Genomic DNA, 20930 nt, shown 5'->3' with positions numbered 1-20930 from the left:
GTCTGAGTATCGCTGATTTAAAACATATTTTCATGTCTTCCTTGATGGCTGTGCACAAAAGCAGATTTATGCTTTACATGCCAAGGTAACCAGAGCAGAAGATCTCCCGGGATCAAAGGAAAATTGCATGCAAAATTTGTTCTGTGGTGCCACACCCCATTGCACGCTGGAACTTGTTACATATGGAAGTAAGACAAGTGAATAATTTCCTTACTGCTGGTCAGACTTGTTGAAAACCTAACCATCTTGACTCTGTCTTCCTTATTCCCTTCTCCTCAGTCCCACAATCTGTTAAATTGAAGCCCAGTGAACCGTTGCCATTTGGGGCCACTGGGGACCAAGGCCCAGATCCTCCACTGAAATCAATGGAATTTAAAATCCTAAATACCTTAAGGATCTGGGCCCAACTCCCTTTCCTCTAGTCCAAAATATCTCTTGAATTAAACACTAAACGAGAGAAAAATTGGCTTCTCTCCTATAAGCTCCTCTCAGCATGGGAAACAGTATTCACACTTGTGCTCTAAATATCTTGTCAAGAGCCTCCAGGTCTGGTCTCATTTAAAGGTAATATGCTCTCTTTGAGCCGCTGGCATTTGCAAAGGACTTGTCGTCATTGTGGATTATCTTCTGACTTAGATTCAGCCTCATTGTGGTGGTTTCCCCTTCCCATTGTGATGGTTTTTCATCAGAGGAGCAGTCAAGTCACACTGATGATTGTCTTCTTCTGAAGTGGATTCAGTTTTCTGGTGATGGGTTTTCCTTCCTGAACGGTTCACCCTTGGCTCCAAAGAGAAGGGAAAGGGTTCACCACCTCAGCTCATTCAAGGGAATCACATGACTTACCAGATGCTACCATTTTTGTGTATATTCACGTAAGGTGGGGCTTTCAGAGGCACCTGTCTCCTTTGGGAGCTTCTGGAAAATCCCACCATTCAATAAAAATATTGAATTCCCTTTGGCTGAGTTTGTACCCCTTTCTGCTTTCACTTGTGGCCAGTGCAAGTTTGCTGGCAGGGGTATTAGCAGGAACAGCAAATAGTCAGTGAATACTGGAGAATACTTAGGGAAGACAGATTCCCAAGACATAGAGGTGAGTGTTCACACAGAAAACTTCAGTGCTGGGACTTATGCTCATCCAATCGTGGAACAGTAACTATTCCATGGGTCCAAATGAAACCAGTTGAATTTTGGGTGTCCAACACTCAGCTAGCTGTTCACAAACATTCTTGAGATACACAGAATTAGCTGGCGAATAATGGAGATGTTAGAGAAAATGGTGAAATGTTTGTGGATAGTTCACTGAATAAATTTACTAGGAATCACTTGGCTCTAGCTGTTTCCAGGATACCTATCTGACTGAGGCTGGGGAGACTATGCCAGGGCCAGTAAGCAAGGAGGGGCTGTTTTCAAAGCTCATTGCATTCCAAAGAGGATCTTATGTTGCAGAACAGGGTGGGCTGCATTGTTCTTGCTGCGGACAGCTTATATATGGAGCTGTGTCCTCTGCTGACCTCTCGCTGTTTTGGCTGCGCTCTTTGCACTTCACTTAAAAGTGGAGCAGGGGATAAGTGTGAATATGGTAAAACCTCCTCCCTTCTGGCTCAGCCCATGGGTGCTAGTCTCCATCAGTCCTGTAAGCCAGTTGCAATGCAGTCAGTAGGATTCTCTTGTACTCTTTCCTAAAGTTCTGGTTCATCACCCCATAAACCACAGCGTTCAGACAGCTGTTGAAGTAGGCCATGAAGTAGCTGGCCGTGAAGAGCCACTCGGGTATCAAGGAACCCAGTGTGGGCTTGACCGCCACCACGAAGCCGATGAAGTTTAATGGTGCCCAGCACACAGCAAAGAGCACGAAGACCACGAACATGGTCAGGAAGTTCCAGAAATCATGGGGCTTGATTTTGGGCTGCGTCTCCGGCTTCACCCTGCGCCGCACCTGGAGGACCAGCAGCCAGATCCTCAGGTAGCAGTAGCTGACGATGGTGATGGGCAGGAAGAAATGGATGACCACCACGGAGACGGTGTACAGGGCGCTGACGGACTGGGCGAAAGTGCAGGAGTACACTCGCGGGTCGTACTGCAGGGACTCCACAAAGAAGTTTGGCACGATGGCCAGCAAGGTGAGTGCCCAAACCAGCCCCACGTAGCACACGGTGTTGGTGCCCGAGAAGAGCGTGTCGTACTTCAGGCTGTGGCAGATGTAATAGTAGCGGTTGATGGCGATGCCCGTGATGTTGAAGACGGAGCCGATAACGCTGATGCCCATCAGAAAGCCGCTGGCCTGGCAGTGGAGGTACCCCATCACCCAGCCGCCATGGACAATAGCCATCAGGACCAGGGGATAAGGGTAAAAAGCCACGAGTAAGTCTGCAATGGCCAAGCTCACCACGAAGGCATTGCCTGGGGAAGGTAACACCAAAAAAAACCAGTTAGAACCTGTGGTCGGAATGCAGCAGCAACAGCCAGGAAAACGCCTTCTCCTTGCTAAACAAATCAGCTTCCTGCGCCTACTCCAAATTACACCTGCTTGCCGTACTGTCTTTCTACTTCTCTTTGCACGGCAGCGATGGCTCTGGGAGCTGGATTCTGTTCTGGCTTGTGCATCATCTACAGAGTAGCTTAACTTACTATCACTTTAACTACCATGACTGCTTTTCCTTTCATCGCTACCTCATACCCCCACCCCTGTTTGTCTGTTCATCCCCTTGTTGCATCTTGTCACAATCCTAGATTTTTAGCTCCCTGGGGCAGACACTGTCCGTTTTATTCATTTTATACGGGGCCGTGATTGCCTTTAGGTGCTACCACAATTGAAATAACATTGACCATCCATCTAATATATTATCCTCATATGCCCTTGGGAGACAAGGCAGTGCTATTAGTACAGATGAGGAGCTGAGGTACAGATGAGCTAATGGCTAGATTTTTTTTTCTAAAGTGAAACCCACTTTTGAAAACTGGGCTGTGAGTGACTTGCCCAAAATCTCACAGAATGTCGGTGGCAGAGCCAGGCATCGAACCCGGCTCCCCCGTGGTGTCAGGCCCTAATCACTGGGTTGCAGAATCTCCTGAGCTGCACTTCCATCACTTGGACAAGGAAAGCCAAATGGGTGCTTTGCAGTTCGTTGGTCCACAATAGCATGCTTGCTCTCTGCTGGGCTGATTTGGGAATTAAAGCCCCAAAGGGGATAATGCTGCCCACAGCTATCTGTACCTCCTCTTCTGCAAGAGGACTCCCGAGCCACCGGCAGTGGCTTTTCACGCAAGGGTCTTCTTCTTCCTCACCGTGACAGGACAGAGGTGGGGTTTTTCCTCTCTTTGGAGCAGCTCTAGGGAAATGGCACACTGGGTGGGGTAGAGAATTCGGGGGTAGGTGAAAGGCATAGCCCAGCTGCATGGAAAGTGCAGGACCCCACTCAGATGGAACTGTGTGATGGAAGAGGCAGAGAGCTTGCAACACTGACTTTTGTGCGAACACCCTCCCTATGGGGAGCAAATTCCTGCCTGCAATAAACCAAATTCCTACTGCGAGGGGCCCTGTCACAGGTCATTCTCCCCTCTTCCCCCTCCATCCCCTCCCACACTTCCCCCTCCCTACCTTATTCTGTACCCGTCCTGACCCCTATACTGCTTGCAGTAAAAGAAAAGAGCAGGCGAGGGGTTTAAATCACTGCTCTCCCTGGAGACAGTACAGCTGAGACGTGTTCTTCTGGGTGGCACTTGCAGCTGAAGCCAAAGCAGGGGGTAACCACTCAGTTTAATGCAATGGGTTCATTCAATGGCTGCACTAAAAGTTGCCCTACCCATGGCTCCGCTCCAGCAGGGATGTGGAATCGGCCACTCCATGCATGGGGGGTTAGTTATACGCAGGTGCTTGGGATGGGCTCTGGATTTTGACACAGGGGAGCCTGTTAAAGTCAGTCCTACTGGGATGACAGATTTGGTTCTGGCTTTGTGCTTTTCAACGTGCGTTGACATTTCTCGGCTCCGTAGGATCAGATTGATCCTGGCGTTAGACTGCACCAGTCGCACCTGGGCTACCCCCAGCCACTGACTTCCAATTTGGTTTGTCAGCGACAGTCTAGGTAGCATAAATGAAGCAGCGGTCAGGTGCTCCCCAGTACGGGACAGGCCGGTGCACACACACCTAGCAAAGTTATTTCTCTGCTCTCCCAGCTCCTCCTGCCTTTCGGCTTTTCCCTGCGGTGAAGTCCGAATGCTGGGACGCAGGGGATCAAACCCCAAACACAGCCTGGAACCCAACCCTGGCCATCATGGACCTACCTCTGGCAGGCCTGAGAGCCCTCCATGCTTGTATACCTAGTCATGCCAATGAAGTCCAGTTGTATTGGAGCATAGCATCGCTACCACTCCCATTGCAAAGACTGATGTCCTAAGGGTTCCATTGTCGCTGTGCAGCGAGGGAGAGAACCCATTCAAAGATTAGGAGGTTACAACTAGAAATGTAGGAGTGTCTAGCAGTTACGGAACAGGGCTAGGCATCAGGATGCCCGGGTTCCATTCCTGGCTTTGTCTTTTAGACCTGAGCTTTCAGAGGTACGCTGACGTCGGGTCATTCAATTCTGGGGAGAAAGACAGCCTGCTTTGAAGAGGCATGGAATTTGCCTGGCTCCCACTGACGTCACTTGGGATTCTTGGATGCTCAGCGTCACTGAAAATCAGGCCCCATTTGTCTCCACGTAGACACCCAAAGCTGGTGGACACCCTTGACAATATAAGCCTCCAGCTTTCTGCCTCAGTTTCCCCCCTTACAATAATTTCCTAGTGGTGCTGAGAGTCAGATTTAGTGTAAAATGCTTCAGGATCCAATGCTGCAGAAGGGCAAAGTGTTGTTACGTGAAATGACGGATGGGCTTTTCCAGAGATGCAGGCTAATTATTACTGACCAAGACCTTGGCTTGTAACCTGGGTTTATTCTAGGCAAGGGAAGACAGAAAACTTTCTACCTATGTGGGGCTTGTAAGCAGAGCGTGAGGTCAGCAAAATTCTCCACTTCATTGCAGCAGAAACAACCTAACCTGGAGAGTTCCTGGTAACTTTCTTAGTGCATAAAGAGGGATAAAAACCAAAACACCCTGATTTATTAAATGCCAACTGAAGCGTAGCTGTTCCCAGAATCAGGCGGTGCAAATGGAAAATAGCTGTTTTCCCCTGCATGAAGGCTGGAACAATTCTTACCATTCATTTTGTGTCCTATTCTACCCATGCACTTACAAAATAATCCGCGAGGCTAGGAGGGGGGAAGCTTTAGGGTCCTCCAAACCCCTTAATTGAGCTAAGAATCTGAATCCCACAAGGAACTTGACCAGAGTTCCCCAGAGAGGGTGCTGATGACCACTGAAGCCAGCTGGTGGAATCTCGGTCAAGATTTTCGGAAGTGATGAGTGATTTGGGATGTTTCAGTTTTTGGGGTACCCCAGCTGAGACTCCTTAAAAAGGGCTTTCAGAAAGCACTGAGTACCCACCCTCTGAAAAATTGGGCCCTTTTTTAGGGTGTCCCAAGTTGAGCAGCCAAAATCACTAGTCCCTTGGCTGAGATTGTAAATAAATGAGTGCAATGTATCTTGGGCATGGAAGCCAGGGTCAGTATGGACAACGGAATTTCCCCCCCCCCCCCCATGCTTTGATAGCCCGTTTTACTAGCCTTTCCAACACCAGGCTCTCTGCAGCTACTAGAAATTTGCCTTGAATCCCGACTGTGCTGGGTGGGAGAAGTTTACACACACAGCTGGATGGACAGACAGACAGACACACACAAGGACGGACACCCAGACACAAAGGTGGATTCTGCTAGCACTGGTGTGTCACTGCACTAGCAGGGCAGGAGGCTGGCTTACCGCTCCTGAGCCCTGCGGAGGGCGGAGGGAGGCAGAGCTGCTCCTGGGGAGCCTGGAGGGCGAAGCCCCCCCCCCGTCCCAGCAAGGCCATTACCTGCTTTTCTCAGGTTCCTGTTCTTGAAGACCGAGATGATCACCAGGAGGTTGCCCAGGATGTCCACAGCGATGGTGACGATGAGGATGACAGCCAGCGTGATCACCACCCAGGTGGGGTAGAGACCATCCTCCCTTCCCAAGCCAGCAGACAGGTTCTTCAGCAGAGAACCTTCCTCCTCCATCCTGGGTCATCTAACCTGCCTCCCAGGGCACAGCAGAGTCCTCGGCCCGTCAGGACTAGCAGGTTCCAGTGGCCCTGAGCCAAGAGGTCAGGGCTCAAGGAAGGCAAGGGTCAGTGCGCCTCTCAAAGCGCCAGGAGAGGCGCATGGGCCCCTCCCGGAGAGGTTCTTTGGAAGTTTGGCTGGCTCCCCCCCTCCGGCGTGGCAGGGTCTCGCCTTTGTCCCTGTCCGCAGGCCCTGCGGGGAGGTGGGATTCCGCAGCCGATCACCGCTTCGGGCACCCGCGGGGAGCTAAGAGCTGCGCACACGCGTCTCTCCGACCGACGCTGTGGCTGCTCCGCGGGGCGCCCTCTCCAAAGCCCCGTGCCTGGGGGGCGGACGGGGGCCGCTCCCCACACGGGTCAAGTGGCCTCTGGGGCGCTGGTTGGGGAAGTCCCCCTCCCGCGGGCAGAGCTAGGAGCCGGGGGGAGGGAGCAGGCGAGCTCCCGGCTCAGCGCAGCCAGCCCCTTGCAGGGGGCGCTCCCTTCCCGGTGCCGCGCTCTGGGTGCCAAGCGCCGGGCTCCGGGGACCTCTCCAGCCCCGTTGATGCTCTTCCCACCTCGTTCATCCCGTCGGCTCCATTCAGCCCCGTCCCTGGGCTCCCTCGGCAGCCGGCGCTCCGCGCTCTCCCGTGCGCTCCTCGGGAAAAGTTCCCCTTGGCGGGGAGAAACTTCGCAGCCTGCGGCAGAACCGGACACCCCGGCGGAGCCGTGCGCCAGGCTGCCCGTGCGCCACGCGTCCCCCGGGGCCCCGGCGGGCTGAGCCCTGCCGCTGCCCTGCGCCTTCCAGTCCCCCTGTCGCCTGCTTGGTCACGGTCTCCTCCTTGCCCTTGGCCCCTCCATCCCCTCTCCCAGCCCCCCTGACCTGCGGCTCTGGGCCAGGAGAGCCCCGTGTCCCCCCAGTCCCTCGGAAGCAGCTCCCGAGGCGCAGTCGCCGCACCGCGCCCGGCTCCTTCGCGCATTTATAGGCTAACCGGCCCTTGGTGCGCTGCTCGCTCCTGGTCAGGGGCTGTTAACTCCTCCCTGCCCGGGGCGGAGAGCAGCGGCGCACTGAACGCCCGCGGCTGCTCAGACCAGCGTTATCCAAGCTCTGGATGCGCGCAGGTGGGGAACGGGTCCGTGTGGTGCGAGGGGAAGGCAAGGAGCCCTGCAGGCAGCTGGTCACAGTCACTCAACCCCTTACAGCGAGGCTAGCTGTGCCCCCTGTCCGAGCCGGTACAGTGAGCCCACTAGCAAAGGGAGTCACCGTGAACAATGTCTGAAATGGGACCTCAATTCTGCCTCTGTTTTGGCCACTTGGTAATAGCCCCAGCATTGTGGCCTTGGTCGCTGTGGGAAGCCCTGCTCCAGGTATTCCCAGTTTGTTCTCACACAAGTTTCTCTCTCTCGGTGCTCTTGCAGCCAGGGGGAGGCCACCCAGGGCAAACCTCGCAGAGCAAACTGCCAAAGCAGCACCCAGGAGCAGCGAGCCAGTGTTCTCCATCCTACAGGTGCCAGGCGGGGACCCCTGGAGAGGACGGTGTGGTCATGGCATGCTGCTGCTCTGAGGGGGGGTGGTCAGCTACATGAGCCACTTTCCACTTGGTCTCGGGGCCCGGCTACAGCGGGATGCTCAGGAAAGTTAGGGGAAACCAACCCAAGGTGCATGGTCAATGCACATTTGTTAACTCCCTCCCCCCACAGCAGTGGTGTGTTGTCTGCGTATGCAACACATGGCCCAGGACCGGCTCTGCCTGCAGGATGATTCCCTCCAGCCCCCAGGCGTGTGCCTGGAGGATGCCATTTTCTAAGGCAACATGGCCTCCTCCACACAGCATGCAGCGTAAGTGCAAGGTCTCGCCTCGTGGAGGAGGCCATTTTGCATGCAAGTGTAGCATTGCATGCCTGGCGAAACACCTCATGGCTCTCCATTGCCCCCCAGTGCAGATGCTTTCAGGAGTGAAGTGGCCTTCGCTCACTGGAGAGTAAGTTACAGTGAACTGAAAACATCCACCCAGGGTTTAAGGGGCCTTAATTCATGTGCGTTGCCTTCACATCAGTAGTTGATTTGCCTCCACTTTCCTGAGTGTCCCCTCCCCATGTCGGTTTGGCCTCTGTGCTCTTCCAGCAGGAGTAGCTCTCAGAAGGGGTGAGGAGAGGCATTACCTTCCGTCCTTCACTAGGCCCAAAGCGCTGAGTGTTAGTTTGAGGGCAGCAGGTTTTAGCTTGAGTGACAGGCTTTGCCATCCAGGGCTCAGTTTTCATAGAATCATAGGACTGGAAGGGGCCTCAAGAGGTCTAGTCCAGTCGCCTGCACTCATGGCAGGACTAAGTATTATCAAGACCATCCGTGACAGGTGTTTGTCCAACCTGCTCTTAAAAATCTCCAATGATGGAGATTCCACAACCTCCCGAGGACAGTTAGGAAGTTTGCTGCAATTTAAGCCCATTGCCTTTTGTCCTATCCTGAGAGGTTAACAAGAACAATTTACCTACCTCCTCCTTGTACCAGCCTTTTATATATTTGAAAACTGTTACCATGTCCCCTCTCTGTCTTCTCTTCTCCAGACTAAACAAACCCAATTTTTTCAATCTTCCCTTACAGGTCATGTTTTCTAGACTTTTAATCATTTTTGTTGCTCTTCTCTGGACTTTCTCCAGTTTGTCCACATCTTTCCTGAAATGTGGCACCCAGAACTGGACACAATACTCCAGTTGAGGCCTAATCAACGCGGAGTAGAGCGGATGAATTACTTCTTGTGTCTTGCTTACAACAGTCCTGCTAATACATCCCAGAATGATGTTCGCTTTTTTTTTGCATCAGCGTTACACTGTTGACTCATATTTGACTTGTGATCCACTCTGACCCCCAGATCCCTTTCCGCAGCATCCTTCCTAGGCAGTCATGTCCCATTTTGTGTGTGTGCAACTGATTGTTCCTTCCTAAGTGGAGTACTTGGCATTTGTCCTTATTGAATTTCATCCTATTTACTTCAGACCATTTCTCCAGTTTTGTCCAGATCATTTTGAATTTTAATCCTGTCCTTCTCCAAAGCACTTGCAACCCCTCCCAGCTTGGTATCGTCTTCAAAGTGTACTCTGTATGCCATTATCTAAATCACTGATGAAGATATTGAACAGAACTGGACCCAGAACAGATCCCTGCGGGATTCCACTCGTTGTGCCCTTCCAGCTTGACTGTGAACCACTGATAACTACTCTCTGGGAGCGGTTTTCCAACCAGTTATGCACACGCAGCCCTTTGGTAAAACTCAACAGCTTGAGACCATTTTCAATGGCATCATATCAATAGTTTGATATATAGTAATGATTGGATGAGTCAGACCTCGAGATTGATAGCTGCTGTGAATCCACCCTTGAATTAACATAACTAAGGATAAATTAATCACAAGCCCCAATCTGAGACAAAAGGAGTTTGGGAGTGAGTAGCTGGAGAGTGCTACGATATGTGAGCCATGCATGGGGGGAAAGTAATCCAAGTATTTGGGTGGAAATTAGTCACATGGCTGCTTCCTGGGAGAGGAGAGGTATCAGGGGGCAGAGGAGATGGGAATAGGAGGCGGAGGGCTTGGGCCTGCAGTGAGGGGACAGGGTTATGGGAAGGGGGATAAATGGGAATGAGTAGTACAGGGGAGGGGAGAGGGATTTTTGGGGGTTCAGGTGTGGGAGTGGAGAGGTGGGACACAGGGAAGGGGTGAGTGGCAGAGTAACTGAAGGAGAGTAGGGGCAGGGGCATCTCTCAGTCCCATGTTCTCCCCTCCCATGTGTGTGCCCAGATCAGGGGGGCTCTTGCCCCCCTGGGGTATTTTGAGCTCACTTCCCTGTCCCACTCCTAGGGGCTGGGATATGGGCCCCCTTACCCTTCTGGGGCTGTCTGAGCCCCTCTTGCTGTCCTCATGTGTGTTCTAGGATACAAGGGGCCTGGGTCCCCCTTCCTACCTCCCACTCATGTGAGTCGGGTTCTGGGGGCACTTGTTCTTTCTGGGAGGGTTTGAGGCCCGCTCGTTAGCCCCCATGTGAGCCAGGTTCTGGGAAGTCCTGCCCCTTTGGGTGGGGAGCTGAGAACAGGCATGCTTCAGACATATCACAGGCTCTAAAGCACTCAGGAGCGGGGATGGGCACACCGACTGAGCTGAGTGGAGCAGTTCATAGGTCTCAGAGCTGCTGTTTCAGGCTGTATCCTCCTCATGGGGTGTTCTCATTCAGCTGAGACCATCCCACTGAGCTGAACCTCCCAGAGCCTCTTGTGTTGCCTCGGGACGTGTAGAGGAAAGGCTTTAGGTGGGTTTTGTTTTATTTGCATGGCACTAGAGATCTAACTATTGCCATGATGTGGGCCAAAATGGTCTCGATCCGTCCATGTATACCCAAGGGAGGGCCTGGCACCCTCTAATCTTCAGGGGACCCAAACTGAGACTGGTATGTGAAATCATGTTCCCGTCTTTGCTTGCGGAGACGTGCAGTCTGCAGGGGGTACGGTGCAGATGCACCATTAAAGGGTTGCTATGCAGACACTTAATGCTTGCCTGGCTTGTTCGAGGGACCATCCCAATGCCATTGCCGTGGGGTGAGCGCCTCACCACTGGTGTCTCTAGTCCGAACGTTTGTACGCTGTTGCAATAAAGATTTAGTAACTCATGTTGCTTGCGACAAGTTGTCCCTGTTAGAATGCACTGTGTTTTATTTGATGGGGAGGCTTACTGTGAACACAGAGCTGACGGAGAGAGAACCAACCACACGGGATGCATGTTAGTCATGTTACTTAATGTGCCGCGGGCCGGTGCTCAGATGCTGTAGTGAATGCTGTCTGAACTCCAAGAGCCTGCCTGTCCACTCACTTACACTGTGAGGTTTCCCTGGACTCTAATGGGGTTACTTACACTAGGGTATGTGGAGAGAGCAGAATCAGGCCCTGGAGTTCAGATGTGGAGGGTGGTGAAGCACTGGAATGGGTTCCCTAGGGAGGTGGTGGAATCTCCATCCTTAGAGGTTTTTAAGGCCCGGCTTGACAAGGCCCTGGCTGGGATGATTTAGTTGGGGTTGGCCCTGCTTTGAGCAGGGGGTTGGACTAGATGACCTCCTGAGGTCTCTTCCAACCCTAATCTTCTATGATTCTATCTAGGAGAGCAGCAAGGGGAGGGGATTGGATAGATAGTTCTGCTTTTTGCCCTTATCTCTGTGTGAAACCTTCCGATGCCTGGCTATTGCTCAGGGCCTTCACATCCCCACCTTTGTATCCCTGGGATGCTCATTCGCACCCACAGATTACCCAGAATAGCCATCTGTGCTGGAGAGCCCTGTTTCATGCAGCATGGAAGGGGTTAATACCCAATCACTGTGCTGTCTCTGCAGCCCAACAGGCTGGCATGGCTGGCGGAGGGGGAGTTCCCTGCTCACCTGGACGGGCACCGGGAGGAGCTGGCTGAATAGTGCAAACAAGTATCCACCAGTATTGGTTCCAATAAAAAGGCAAATCTGCTCTGATGAGTATGGCCAGCTCTGGGCCTTCGCTCCCCTGAATCTGTACACATGGGGGTGTTTTACACAAGGAAAGCACAAGTCATCCGGATACTCATGACTGCTGCGCAGATGGAGACTTGTGCCAGAGGAAAGCTCTTGGATTGCCATCTTGAAATCTTGCATATCCTCCCTCAGTTAACAATCGACCTGATGGCAAACATGCCCCAAGTACCCCTGTGGCATAACACTGTCAACTGGAACTGGGGCACTGGACCAAGCCGAGACATGTCCCGTATTTCCTGTTCCACTTGAACAGGATCTAGTGGCTTGTGGGCTGAGACTGCAGTACAGCTGTCCGCGATCCAGTGCTCAGTGGTTTATGGGGTGATGCTGACTTAGGGTGCTGTTTTTCTGCATTGTGCCCTGGTTTTGCAAAGTGTAGTGCATCATTGTGTCCTTGGGGGTGTCTGCTTCCTCAGCTGCCTTTCCAGAGCCGTCTTTTTCCTGATCCTGGCATGCTCTGCCAGGCCTGCTCCAGCCCTAATACCTGTGGGTCAGACACATCCTTTGGACCAGCCTACCTATTGCTCCACTCCCTGATCCTGCCATGGCCTTCTCTTTCCAGGGACCTATGTCCCTGAGCTATGTATACAGCTATAATTCTACCTCCCCGTGCCCTTGTGCGGGCATGATGCACTCCTAGAACATCATTAACCCTGGATGCACTCAGGTCTCCAGTGTCCTCAGGGGACGACAGAGTGCTGTTTGCATTTCTTTGAGTGCATCTCTTGTCCAAACAAACTTTTCTGCCCCCGTGGGGACAACTGGTTCCTATAAGGGCAGTACGGACCCTATGTGAGTCTGAGAACAGGTAGGGTGATCATCACTTGCCTTCCTAATACAAGATCATTTATGTATCAATTCAGGACTCGATAGGTTCTAGTAATGCCAGCCAGCGAGCACCCTGGACAACCTTTCTCTCCCCTTGCCCAGTTATCTGGTTTCTGCGTGGGAGAGAATGAATGTTTCTTTGCTTGGGGGCTGTGTATGTCCTGCTTTGTGGCTCTCTTTGGCCTTGGAGCATCTCAGGTTTGTGACCTACTGTCTAGTGGCGCAAGAATTTGGGTTTGCAACTTGGGGGTGCTCGTGGGGGTCACGTTGCTTGCATCATGCCCCCCATGTCCGACATGCAAGGGCTTCAAGCTGACTGATGAATGAAATGAAAAGGGAGCCTTGTGTGAAACGTCCCGTTTCCTGGAAAAATCGCTCTCCTCTGACTGAAGTGGGGATGTTTACTAAGGGCGTGAGTCCTGACCACTCCCCGGGTAACACTGGGGGCTCTCGGGCCCATCGCTAGGAAAACATGTAGGGAAGCTGGAGTTTTGTTCCTGGTCATGTGTGACCCCAGCACAAGCTGCTCACACTTTCCCCACCCTCGTTGTCTCGGCTCTAGAGCTGGGGCCCAAATCCACGGACCCAAAGGCCTCCAGACTTTGCAGGTGTTTGAAATCTGAGACGGATCCAGAGCCAAAATTTGCAGGTGGCCTCCGTCTTTAGAATGGGTTCAATCAACAGCCAGAATCTGATTGCACCTGACAGGTAGGGCATCCAGATCCAAATTTTGCACCCCACACCTGTCTTTCCTCCAAGCTAGGCAGCTGCCTGACGCTTACAAAGGAGCCCCCGTTAGTTTTCAAGTAAAATAGGAATACAAAACTGCCTCTTTTTTTAATTGCTTTCAAAAAGCGACCAAACAAACAAAGATAAACTCTCTCAGAGAAACAATACGTTACCAAGCACAAGGCGATCCAGGCGAATCCCACCTCTCTCGCCGGCGGGGGCGGGGGGGCCCTGGGAGGAGCCAGCGCACCGTCTCCTCCCCCGCTGACGTGCGTATATTCACGGCTGCACATACATACCTTGACACGCGCGCACACACTCGCACACGCACAGGACGTGCTTTCACATGTCTGTGGGTCATTGCACATAGTGAGCTGCTGGAGTGCAGTCAGCAGTTCTTTCTAGGGCCTTGATCCCCAAGCCAGGACTTGGGCAGACCCTGAGTGGAGATGCTCAGCCGCACAGGCTGTGTGGAGTCTGGGCATGAGCGAGCCAGCGAGAACCCCAGAGTCCCCTCTGTACCCAGCAGCCTTTATGAAGAATCCCACTTTCTATAATGACAACAGAGCCATGTCCCCGGCACGAGGGATGCTGCAGATGTAGACAGACGACCGGTAACACTTGCGGTGCAGATGTAGCCTGGCACATTTCCAGATGGGAAGGTGCTGAAGTAATTGTCCAGTCAAACACCTACCTACTTTGAATTCAGACCTGCCTGTATATCTTGTGCCTTCTCCTGCCAGCAACCTTGTGGTACCTTCTGATGTGGGTTAGGCAGGCAGGATTCTTTGCTCAGTTTCTCCTGTAGAAATGGACATTTTTCTGGGCTCTTTACAGGTGCAGGGAGACAAGCCCAGGAATGAACTAATGTAGCGGCTAAATTCCCCCTTCTCATGGCCATGAGGGGCACCAGCCCAGAGGATGGACGGCATTGGGGTCAGGCTGTCCTCAAAACTCCACAGTTCTGCTTGGCCCACCTTAAATCCTTGGAACCAGGCACAAGAGACCTCTCCACGCCACCCCTCAGAGACATAGCTCATCTCCCTGGACTACAGTGAGGCACCAAGTCAGTCCCACCTTCTGCTACCCTGGCAACGGACTGTCCCAAAGGTCTGTGGTCCTCTCTCCTGCTGCCAGGCTCCATGCCCAGGGCAGGGAGAGGTGGGGCCTCCATGTCTAAGGAAGCTCTTGGCATGAAGAATGACTTGCCATCAGTGCCTGTTGGCATCTGAGGAATTTCCTTTGTGTTCCCTGGCACTGGCCTTTCTGGTTTTTTGCCCAGCTGAGTGAGATCCATTTTGGAGCGGCAACAGGAGCGATTTAAAGAACGCCAGGGACAAGAGTCCACGCTATATTACAGCCCGACTGCACACGGGGAAGCTGTTAACGGGGGATGGGGAGAGTTGTACGTCCCAGGAGAGAGAGGATCAAGACCAGGTTACTTCTCCCTCCGTACACGTTCCAGTCACAGCTCATGCTGCTTCCTTCTCGTTTTGAACATGCAGCCCCATTAAAACATCACCTCCTCGCAGCTTCCATAGTCACTTTCCACCATGTCAGAGCCCTCGTAGTTTGGGGGTGGCATTGGCTGGGCCCTGGTGCTGGGCTGGGGCCCCACCTCGCAGTCTGCATAGGACGGCTGGGCCACACTGAGGCGCATGCTCACCCTCTTGTAGCCAGGGTCCGGAGGGTAGGGGGTCCCCTCGCCCTGCAGCAGCTGGGAAGGGTAGTAGCTGATGGCGGTGTATTCGTTCTGGCACTGGGAGGCGGGCAGTTCCATGGGGTCGGGTGGCAGGAAGTCCTCCAGGTTCTGGTTGCTGTAGCGTGGCGGGATGGGGGCCCGCTTATTGCTCTGGTCTAGTGGGAAGGGAAAGCCACCGTAAAGACCAGGTGGTTCAGGGTCTACTTGGGGAGGAGGAGGAAGAGGAGGAGGATGGGCAGATGGCAGAAGAGGGCCTTGAATAACGTCGTAGTGGGGATGGTCCTGGACATCCGATGGTTGGTACCTGGGCGGCCAGTAGGTGGTTTCTGCTGGATATACTGGAATAAAATCAGAACCAGGTTAACAGCTGTCCATAGCCATTCCTACTTGGAATCAGAGCAAGGTATGGCTGGAAGGGGCCTCAAGAGGTCATCTAGTCTATCCCCCGTGCTGAGACAGAATTAAGTATACGTAAGTATACATCTAGTTATCCAATAAAGCTCTCTCTCTCTCTTCACCCATCCAAACCTGGGTATATTGGAGAGAAAGGAAGAGAGAACAAGTAGAAAAGAGGGGTGTAGTGGGTCAGGTGTGAGGGGTGTTGGCAGGGCTGGGGGGGATATCTGGGTTTAGCAGGTCAGGATTGAGGGGTGTTGGCAGGGCTGTGCGGGGGAATAGCTGGGTTTAGCGGGTCAGGATTGAGGGGTGTTGGCAGGGCTCTGGGGGGGAATAGCTGGGTGTAGCAGGTCAGGATTGGGGGGTGTTGGCAGGGCTGTGTGTGTGAATAGCCGGGTGTAGCTGGTCAGGTGTGAGGGATGTAGCAGGTCAGGAGTGATGGGTGTTGGCAGAGCTGTGTGTTTGCGTGTGTGTATGTGTGTGAATAGCTGGGTGTAGCTGGTCAGGTGTGAGGGGTATTGGCAGAGCTCTGTGTGTGTGTGTGTATATGTGTGAATAGGTAGGTGTAGCTGTTCAGGTGTGAGGGTGTTGGCAGGGCTGTGCGGGGGAATAGCTGGGTTTAGCGGGTCACGATTGGGGGGTGTTGGCAGGGCTCTGGGGGGGAATAGCTGGGTGTAGCAGGTCAGGATTGAGGGGTGTTGGCAGGGCTGTGTGTGTGAATAGCCGGGTGTAGCTGGTCAGGTGTGAGGGATGTAGCAGGTCAGGAGTGATGGATGTCGGCAGGGCTGTGTGTGTGTGTGTATGTGTGAATAGCTGGGTGTAGCTGGTCAGGTGTGAGGGGTGTTGGCAGGGCTCTGGGGGGGAATAGCTGGGTGTAGCAGGTCGGGATTGAGGGGTGTTGGCAGGGCTGTGCGGGGGAATAGCTGGGTGTAGCAGGTCAGGATTGAGGGGTGTTGGCAGGGCTCTGGGGGGGAATAGCTGGGTTTAGCGGGTCAGGATTGAGGGGTGTTGGCAGGGCTGTGCGGGGGAATAGCTGGGTGTAGCAGGTCAGGATTGAGGGGTGTTGGCAGGGCTCTGGGGGGGAATAGCTGGGTGTAGCAGGTCAGGATTGAGGGGTGTTGGCAGGGCTGTGCGGGGGAATAGCTGGGTGTAGCAGGTCAGGATTGGGGGGTGTTGGCAGGGCTGTGTGTGTGAATAGCCAGGTGTAGCTGGTCAGGTGTGAGGGGTGTTGGCAGGGCTCTGGGGGGGAATAGCTGGGTGTAGCAGGTCAGGATTGAGGGGTGTTGGCAGGGCTCTGGGGGGGAATAGCTGGGTGTAGCTGGTCAGGTGTGAGGGGTGTTGGCAGGGCTCTGGGGGGGAATAGCTGGGTTTAGCAGGTCAGGATTGAGGGGTGTTGGCAGGGCTGTGCGGGGGAATAGCTGGGTGTAGCAGGTCAGGATTGAGGGGTGTTGGCAGGGCTGTGTGTGTGAATAGCCGGGTATAGCTAGTCAGGTGTGAGGGGTGTTGGCAGGGCTCTGCGGGGGAGTAGCTGGGTTTAGCGGGTCAGGATTGAGGGGTGTTGGCAGGGCTCTGGGGGGAATAGCTGGGTGTAGCAGGTCAGGATTGGGGGGTGTTGGCAGGGCTGTGTGTGTGAATAGCTGGGTGTAGCTGGTCAGGTGTGAGGGGTGTTGGCAGGGCTGTGCGGGGGAATAGCTGGGTTTAGCGGGTCAGGATTGAGGGGTGTTGGCAGGGCTCTGGGGGGGAATAGCTGGGTGTAGCAGGTCAGGATTGAGGGGTGTTGGCAGGGCTGTGCGGGGGAATAGCTGGGTGTAGCAGGTCAGGATTGGAGGGTGTTGGCAGGGCTGTGCAGGGGAATAGCTGGGTGTAGCAGGTCAGGATTGAGGGGTGTTGGCAGGGCTCTGGGGGGGAATAGCTGGGTGTAGCTGGTCAGGTGTGAGGGGTGTTGGCAGGGCTGTGCGGGGGAATAGCTGGGTTTAGCGGGTCAGGATTGAGGGGTGTTGGCAGGGCTCTGGGGGGGAATAGCTGGGTGTAGCAGGTCAGGATTGAGGGGTGTTGGCAGGGCTGTGTGTGTGAATAGCTGGGTGTAGATTGTCAGGTGTGAGGGGTGTTGGCGGGGCTGTGGGGTTGTGGGGGGAATAGCCGGGTGTAGCAGTAGGGACTAGACTGCATGGGGAGGGCTGTGGCATAGGCTTGGACGGCATCTGCCCACACTACGCTGGCTCTGGTCAGTGCCATTGGCCCTTCACAAGCCTGCAGCCCGAATGCACTGAGGAGTCATCTCTAGCAGGAGGAAGGGGCACGTGGAGGGGGAGCACTGACCCATCTGCTCCCTGGCCCAGGAGCTCTTGATGAAGGACTCGTTGTCGGAGTTGGAGGAGGGTGCGGCAGATGGGAGGTTGGGGGCCACGCTGCACACGATGGTGCCCCGGGGTTTCTGGGCGTTGCCCGAGCTGAAGGTGACAAACTCTGGCGTAGGGATGGGCTTGCGCGGCTCCGGCGTGCCCCTGTCCAGGTTGTTGTGCGGGCCGTTGCTGAGGATGTTGAGCTCGATGGGTGGCGGGGCGTGCGTGGCCACCCCCACGCTCTTGGAGAACTCGCTTTTGGAGAGCAGGTCTGGGTCCTCACTGGCCACAGGCTTGTGGGCCTTGGCGGGGCGGCAGTAACGCCTGCGGACGAAGGCGAAGGCCGCCGCCAGGATGGCGACGCCCAGCACCCCAGCGATGATCTCGCCGATCTCCACGGGACCCATCCCCCACTTGGCAGGCGTAATGTCGGGGGTAACAAGTCTCTGCGTGCAGAATGCCCCCTGGTACTCCCCGGTGCAGATGCAGCGGACAGAGCCACCGGCGTTCACGCAGCGCCCCGCGTTCCGGCAGGGGTTGTCCTGGCATTCCTCAGCCACCTGCTCACACCTGCAGCGGGGAAGGGGAAGGGAGACACCGGCCGTCAGAGCTGGGGACACCTGCTAGAAGCTCTAACCACTTGAAGCAGTGCGGCTGCTCCACACAACTGTTCTCAGAGCCCCAGCACCCGCTAGCACAAAATTATGCCCGGCCTCGGTTGCTTGCCTGCCAAGAACCAGCCCTTCGGTTTAGGAGATGCTGTACCGCCACCAGGGGATTCTGTGGGACTTTTCTGTCCATTGGGCTCCCAAGTTCTCTAGCTTGGAGGGAGGTGGGGCCAGGCTGGGGAGCCTGTGAGGTCGATTTCTGAATGGGCCTTTCTCTGGAATGTGGTGTGTTATTCCTCTAGTGGTGAGGTGAGGAGGGGCCCACAGGGAAGTGTCCCTGGCAATAAGTTAAAGGATAGTTTTCAGGGAACAGGAGCAAAGTTGCCTTTTCTCCAGTTCTGCCACGTAGCGGGAGAATTGTAGGGTGGGGCAGGGGAATGGCCAGCTTGTAAAGGCAAACCTGGACCCCAGCCACCTTTGTTTATTTTATACCCATATTTGCGGTTCGTTTGGTCTGGAGCAGCTGCTTTATCCCCCTTTGTAGTCCTTTCATGGTAGCACTGGCTACCTTAAAGTTCCTTCTCCCTGGTTTTCTGTAGGGTGGTGCACTACCCCTGTCACGCCACCCAAGCAACCCCGAAAATGCCACTGCTCCCCTCAGCCATTTGGTACATTTCGCCACACCGCAGAGACGTAAAACAGATGATTGCAATGCCAAAGGCTACGGGACAAAACTCCTCTTTCCAAAGTTCAGAGGAAGATTCTTCTCCAGTACACCCCTCTCCTTTGCTGGGGAGAACTGGGTGCTTGGAATCTCTCCACTCTTGAAGTCTCTGATAAATCAGGCTAGGGAATCCAGAGACACTCTGAACTGCATTCATCTTTAAGAAACCTCCTCAGATGTAGTTTACCCTAGCCGGTCTTCCCAAGGGAAGCTACAGATGTTTGCAGCCTGGAGCAAACATCTGGGGAGAATCCAGAGTAGCTCTGACAAATGCATGAATTTCTAGAAGCTCTAGTAAAGACCAGCTGGACCTTAGGCACTTAGAGATTTTATGAAAAGTCCGAGGAATCAAGACCAAAATACTGATTTCTCTTCTCCACTCCCATTAAAAAACCTGACACTCTCCCATCCCTGAATAGAACAGGAATCCCATCAACTTCAAAATGATTCTAGAGCTCTGAACTCCTTCAGGGCTCGAAAAGCTGGATTTGGGATCCTCCCACCCAGTAGCAACACCCCTCCCACCCTGAACTGGCCCCTTTTTAATCACATTTCTTTTTCAGCTTCCTCTCAATACCTTCTCGTGCATAACGATTTATTTAAGGGAGACACTCGCACGCCCTTTAAGGTTACCTCCTTACGCTAAACAATCTGTTCCATCTTGCGTTTAGCTGTGACACTTGGAGCACCTTCCCCAGACCTGCAGAAGTGCTCCGGGAAGCTGGAAAGCTTGTCTCTCTCACCAACAGAAGTTGGTCCAATAGAAGATATCACCTCCCCCGCCTTGTCTGACTAGAGGGTGCAGCTTGTTTCAGGTGCAGCAGTGCCACCTGGTGAGCAGTTGCGTATTTTCCCCAAAATCGGGCGGGTAATTTCAACCTTAATATTCACCCAAGAGGCCGGGCATATGCCGGGCAGCTTTAATTCAAAGGCAGCAGAGATGTGCTAGATCCACTTCACATTCAGCTTGAGCTGGGCTCTTTTCGGCCATGTTGTGGGGCAGGCAGGAGCCAGGAGCCCAGAGAGGGACATGTGGTTACAGCAGGCGTAACCGATGACCCACGGTGACATGGATCGTGAAATCTACTTCGGGAGCCACGTTAACTCTTTCAGGGCTGTCAGCGCTGAATGCGCGTTCTGAACACGCACTAATGTGGATATGAAGAATATCCAGAAATATCAAAATTAATGACAACAATAATTTGGGAAGGCACATTAAACCTTGTGCTTCAGGGCTTAAGCCAGTCTCTGCAGAGACCAGGATGAGCCCTGGGTCTCATCCCACTGTAGGGGCAGATTATCCTATATCTGCCTGCTGTAGGTTCTTACACTTTTCCCTGAAGGATCTGGTGCTGGCAACTGTCAGAGACAGGATACTGGGCTGGATGGACCTTGGGTCTGATTCCAGAAGACAATCCTATGTTCCTTAGCACTGCAGATCTGGTGTCTGACAGATGTGGTCCCTAGAATATCCCCACCAGCAGTGACTTGGTAACTGTAAGGATCTGACTCTTGGCTGATATTAACCAACTTGCTTTTCAGCTGTAAAACTCGACATGTGTCAGATACAGAGCCGTCATCAATCTCCCCCAGAACAATGCATCCTCTGTGCTCGTTCTCTCAGTTCCGCGAAGGAGCCCTGACATGTCAGGGGTAATTTGTAACACAGCCGAGCTAAGTGTCTACTTGTTACAAGAGCAGTTCTGGGATCAGCCCTGTCACAAGAAGACACTTTGAATCAGCACCAAAGAAAACATTCACTGACACCCAGCAAAATGCTGACTAAAGGAGATTATTTTCCCAGGCTCTAAGAACTGTGGTACATAGCTCAGCTAGTGACAATGCCATCGCAGGGGGATTGATTCGTTGTCTGGTTCTTTATGCCTTCTAGAGTCTGAGAATGCAAC

At 53.5% G+C, this 20930-nt stretch overlaps 2 protein-coding genes across 2 annotated transcripts in view; both read right to left on the bottom strand.

Moving 5' to 3' along the window:
- LOC102946668 (melatonin receptor type 1A) lies at positions 1 to 7011 on the bottom strand. The gene is made up of 2 exons (XM_027833672.3): positions 5953 to 7011; positions 1 to 2400 (listed from the first exon to the last, which is right to left on the bottom strand). The coding sequence occupies exons 1-2, from the start codon at positions 6134 to 6136 to the stop codon at positions 1616 to 1618; spliced, it is 969 nt and encodes a 322-aa protein (XP_027689473.2). The 5' UTR covers positions 6137 to 7011; the 3' UTR covers positions 1 to 1615.
- A 6320-nt stretch (positions 7012 to 13331) lies between these two features.
- Positions 13332 to 20930, bottom strand: part of FAT2 (FAT atypical cadherin 2) — an 84875-nt gene continuing 77276 nt past the window's right edge. The window contains exons 23-24 of the mRNA XM_037906919.2: positions 17669 to 18261; positions 13332 to 15291 (exon numbers count right to left, since the gene is read on the bottom strand). Coding sequence (XP_037762847.1) covers positions 14762 to 15291; positions 17669 to 18261 — 1123 coding nt within the window. The 3' untranslated portion in view covers positions 13332 to 14761. The remainder of the gene's footprint in view (positions 15292 to 17668; positions 18262 to 20930) is intronic.

This window comes from Chelonia mydas, chromosome 8 (genome assembly GCF_015237465.2).
Source record: "Chelonia mydas isolate rCheMyd1 chromosome 8, rCheMyd1.pri.v2, whole genome shotgun sequence".
NCBI lineage: Eukaryota > Metazoa > Chordata > Testudines > Cheloniidae > Chelonia > Chelonia mydas.
Note: the sequence above shows the minus strand (reverse complement) of the source record. Positions and strands in the feature narration are given on the sequence as shown.

Bases quoted from the DNA above. Each gene is read 5' to 3' on its own strand.
- LOC102946668 (XM_027833672.3), bottom strand. From the start codon at position 6,136: ATGGAGGAGGAAGGTTCTCTGCTGAAGAACCTGTCTGCTGGCTTGGGA. The intron at 2,401-5,952 runs GTAATGGCCTTG...TACCTTCCCCAG, and splicing joins CAGGAACCTGAGAAAAGCAG to GCAATGCCTTCGTGGTGAGC.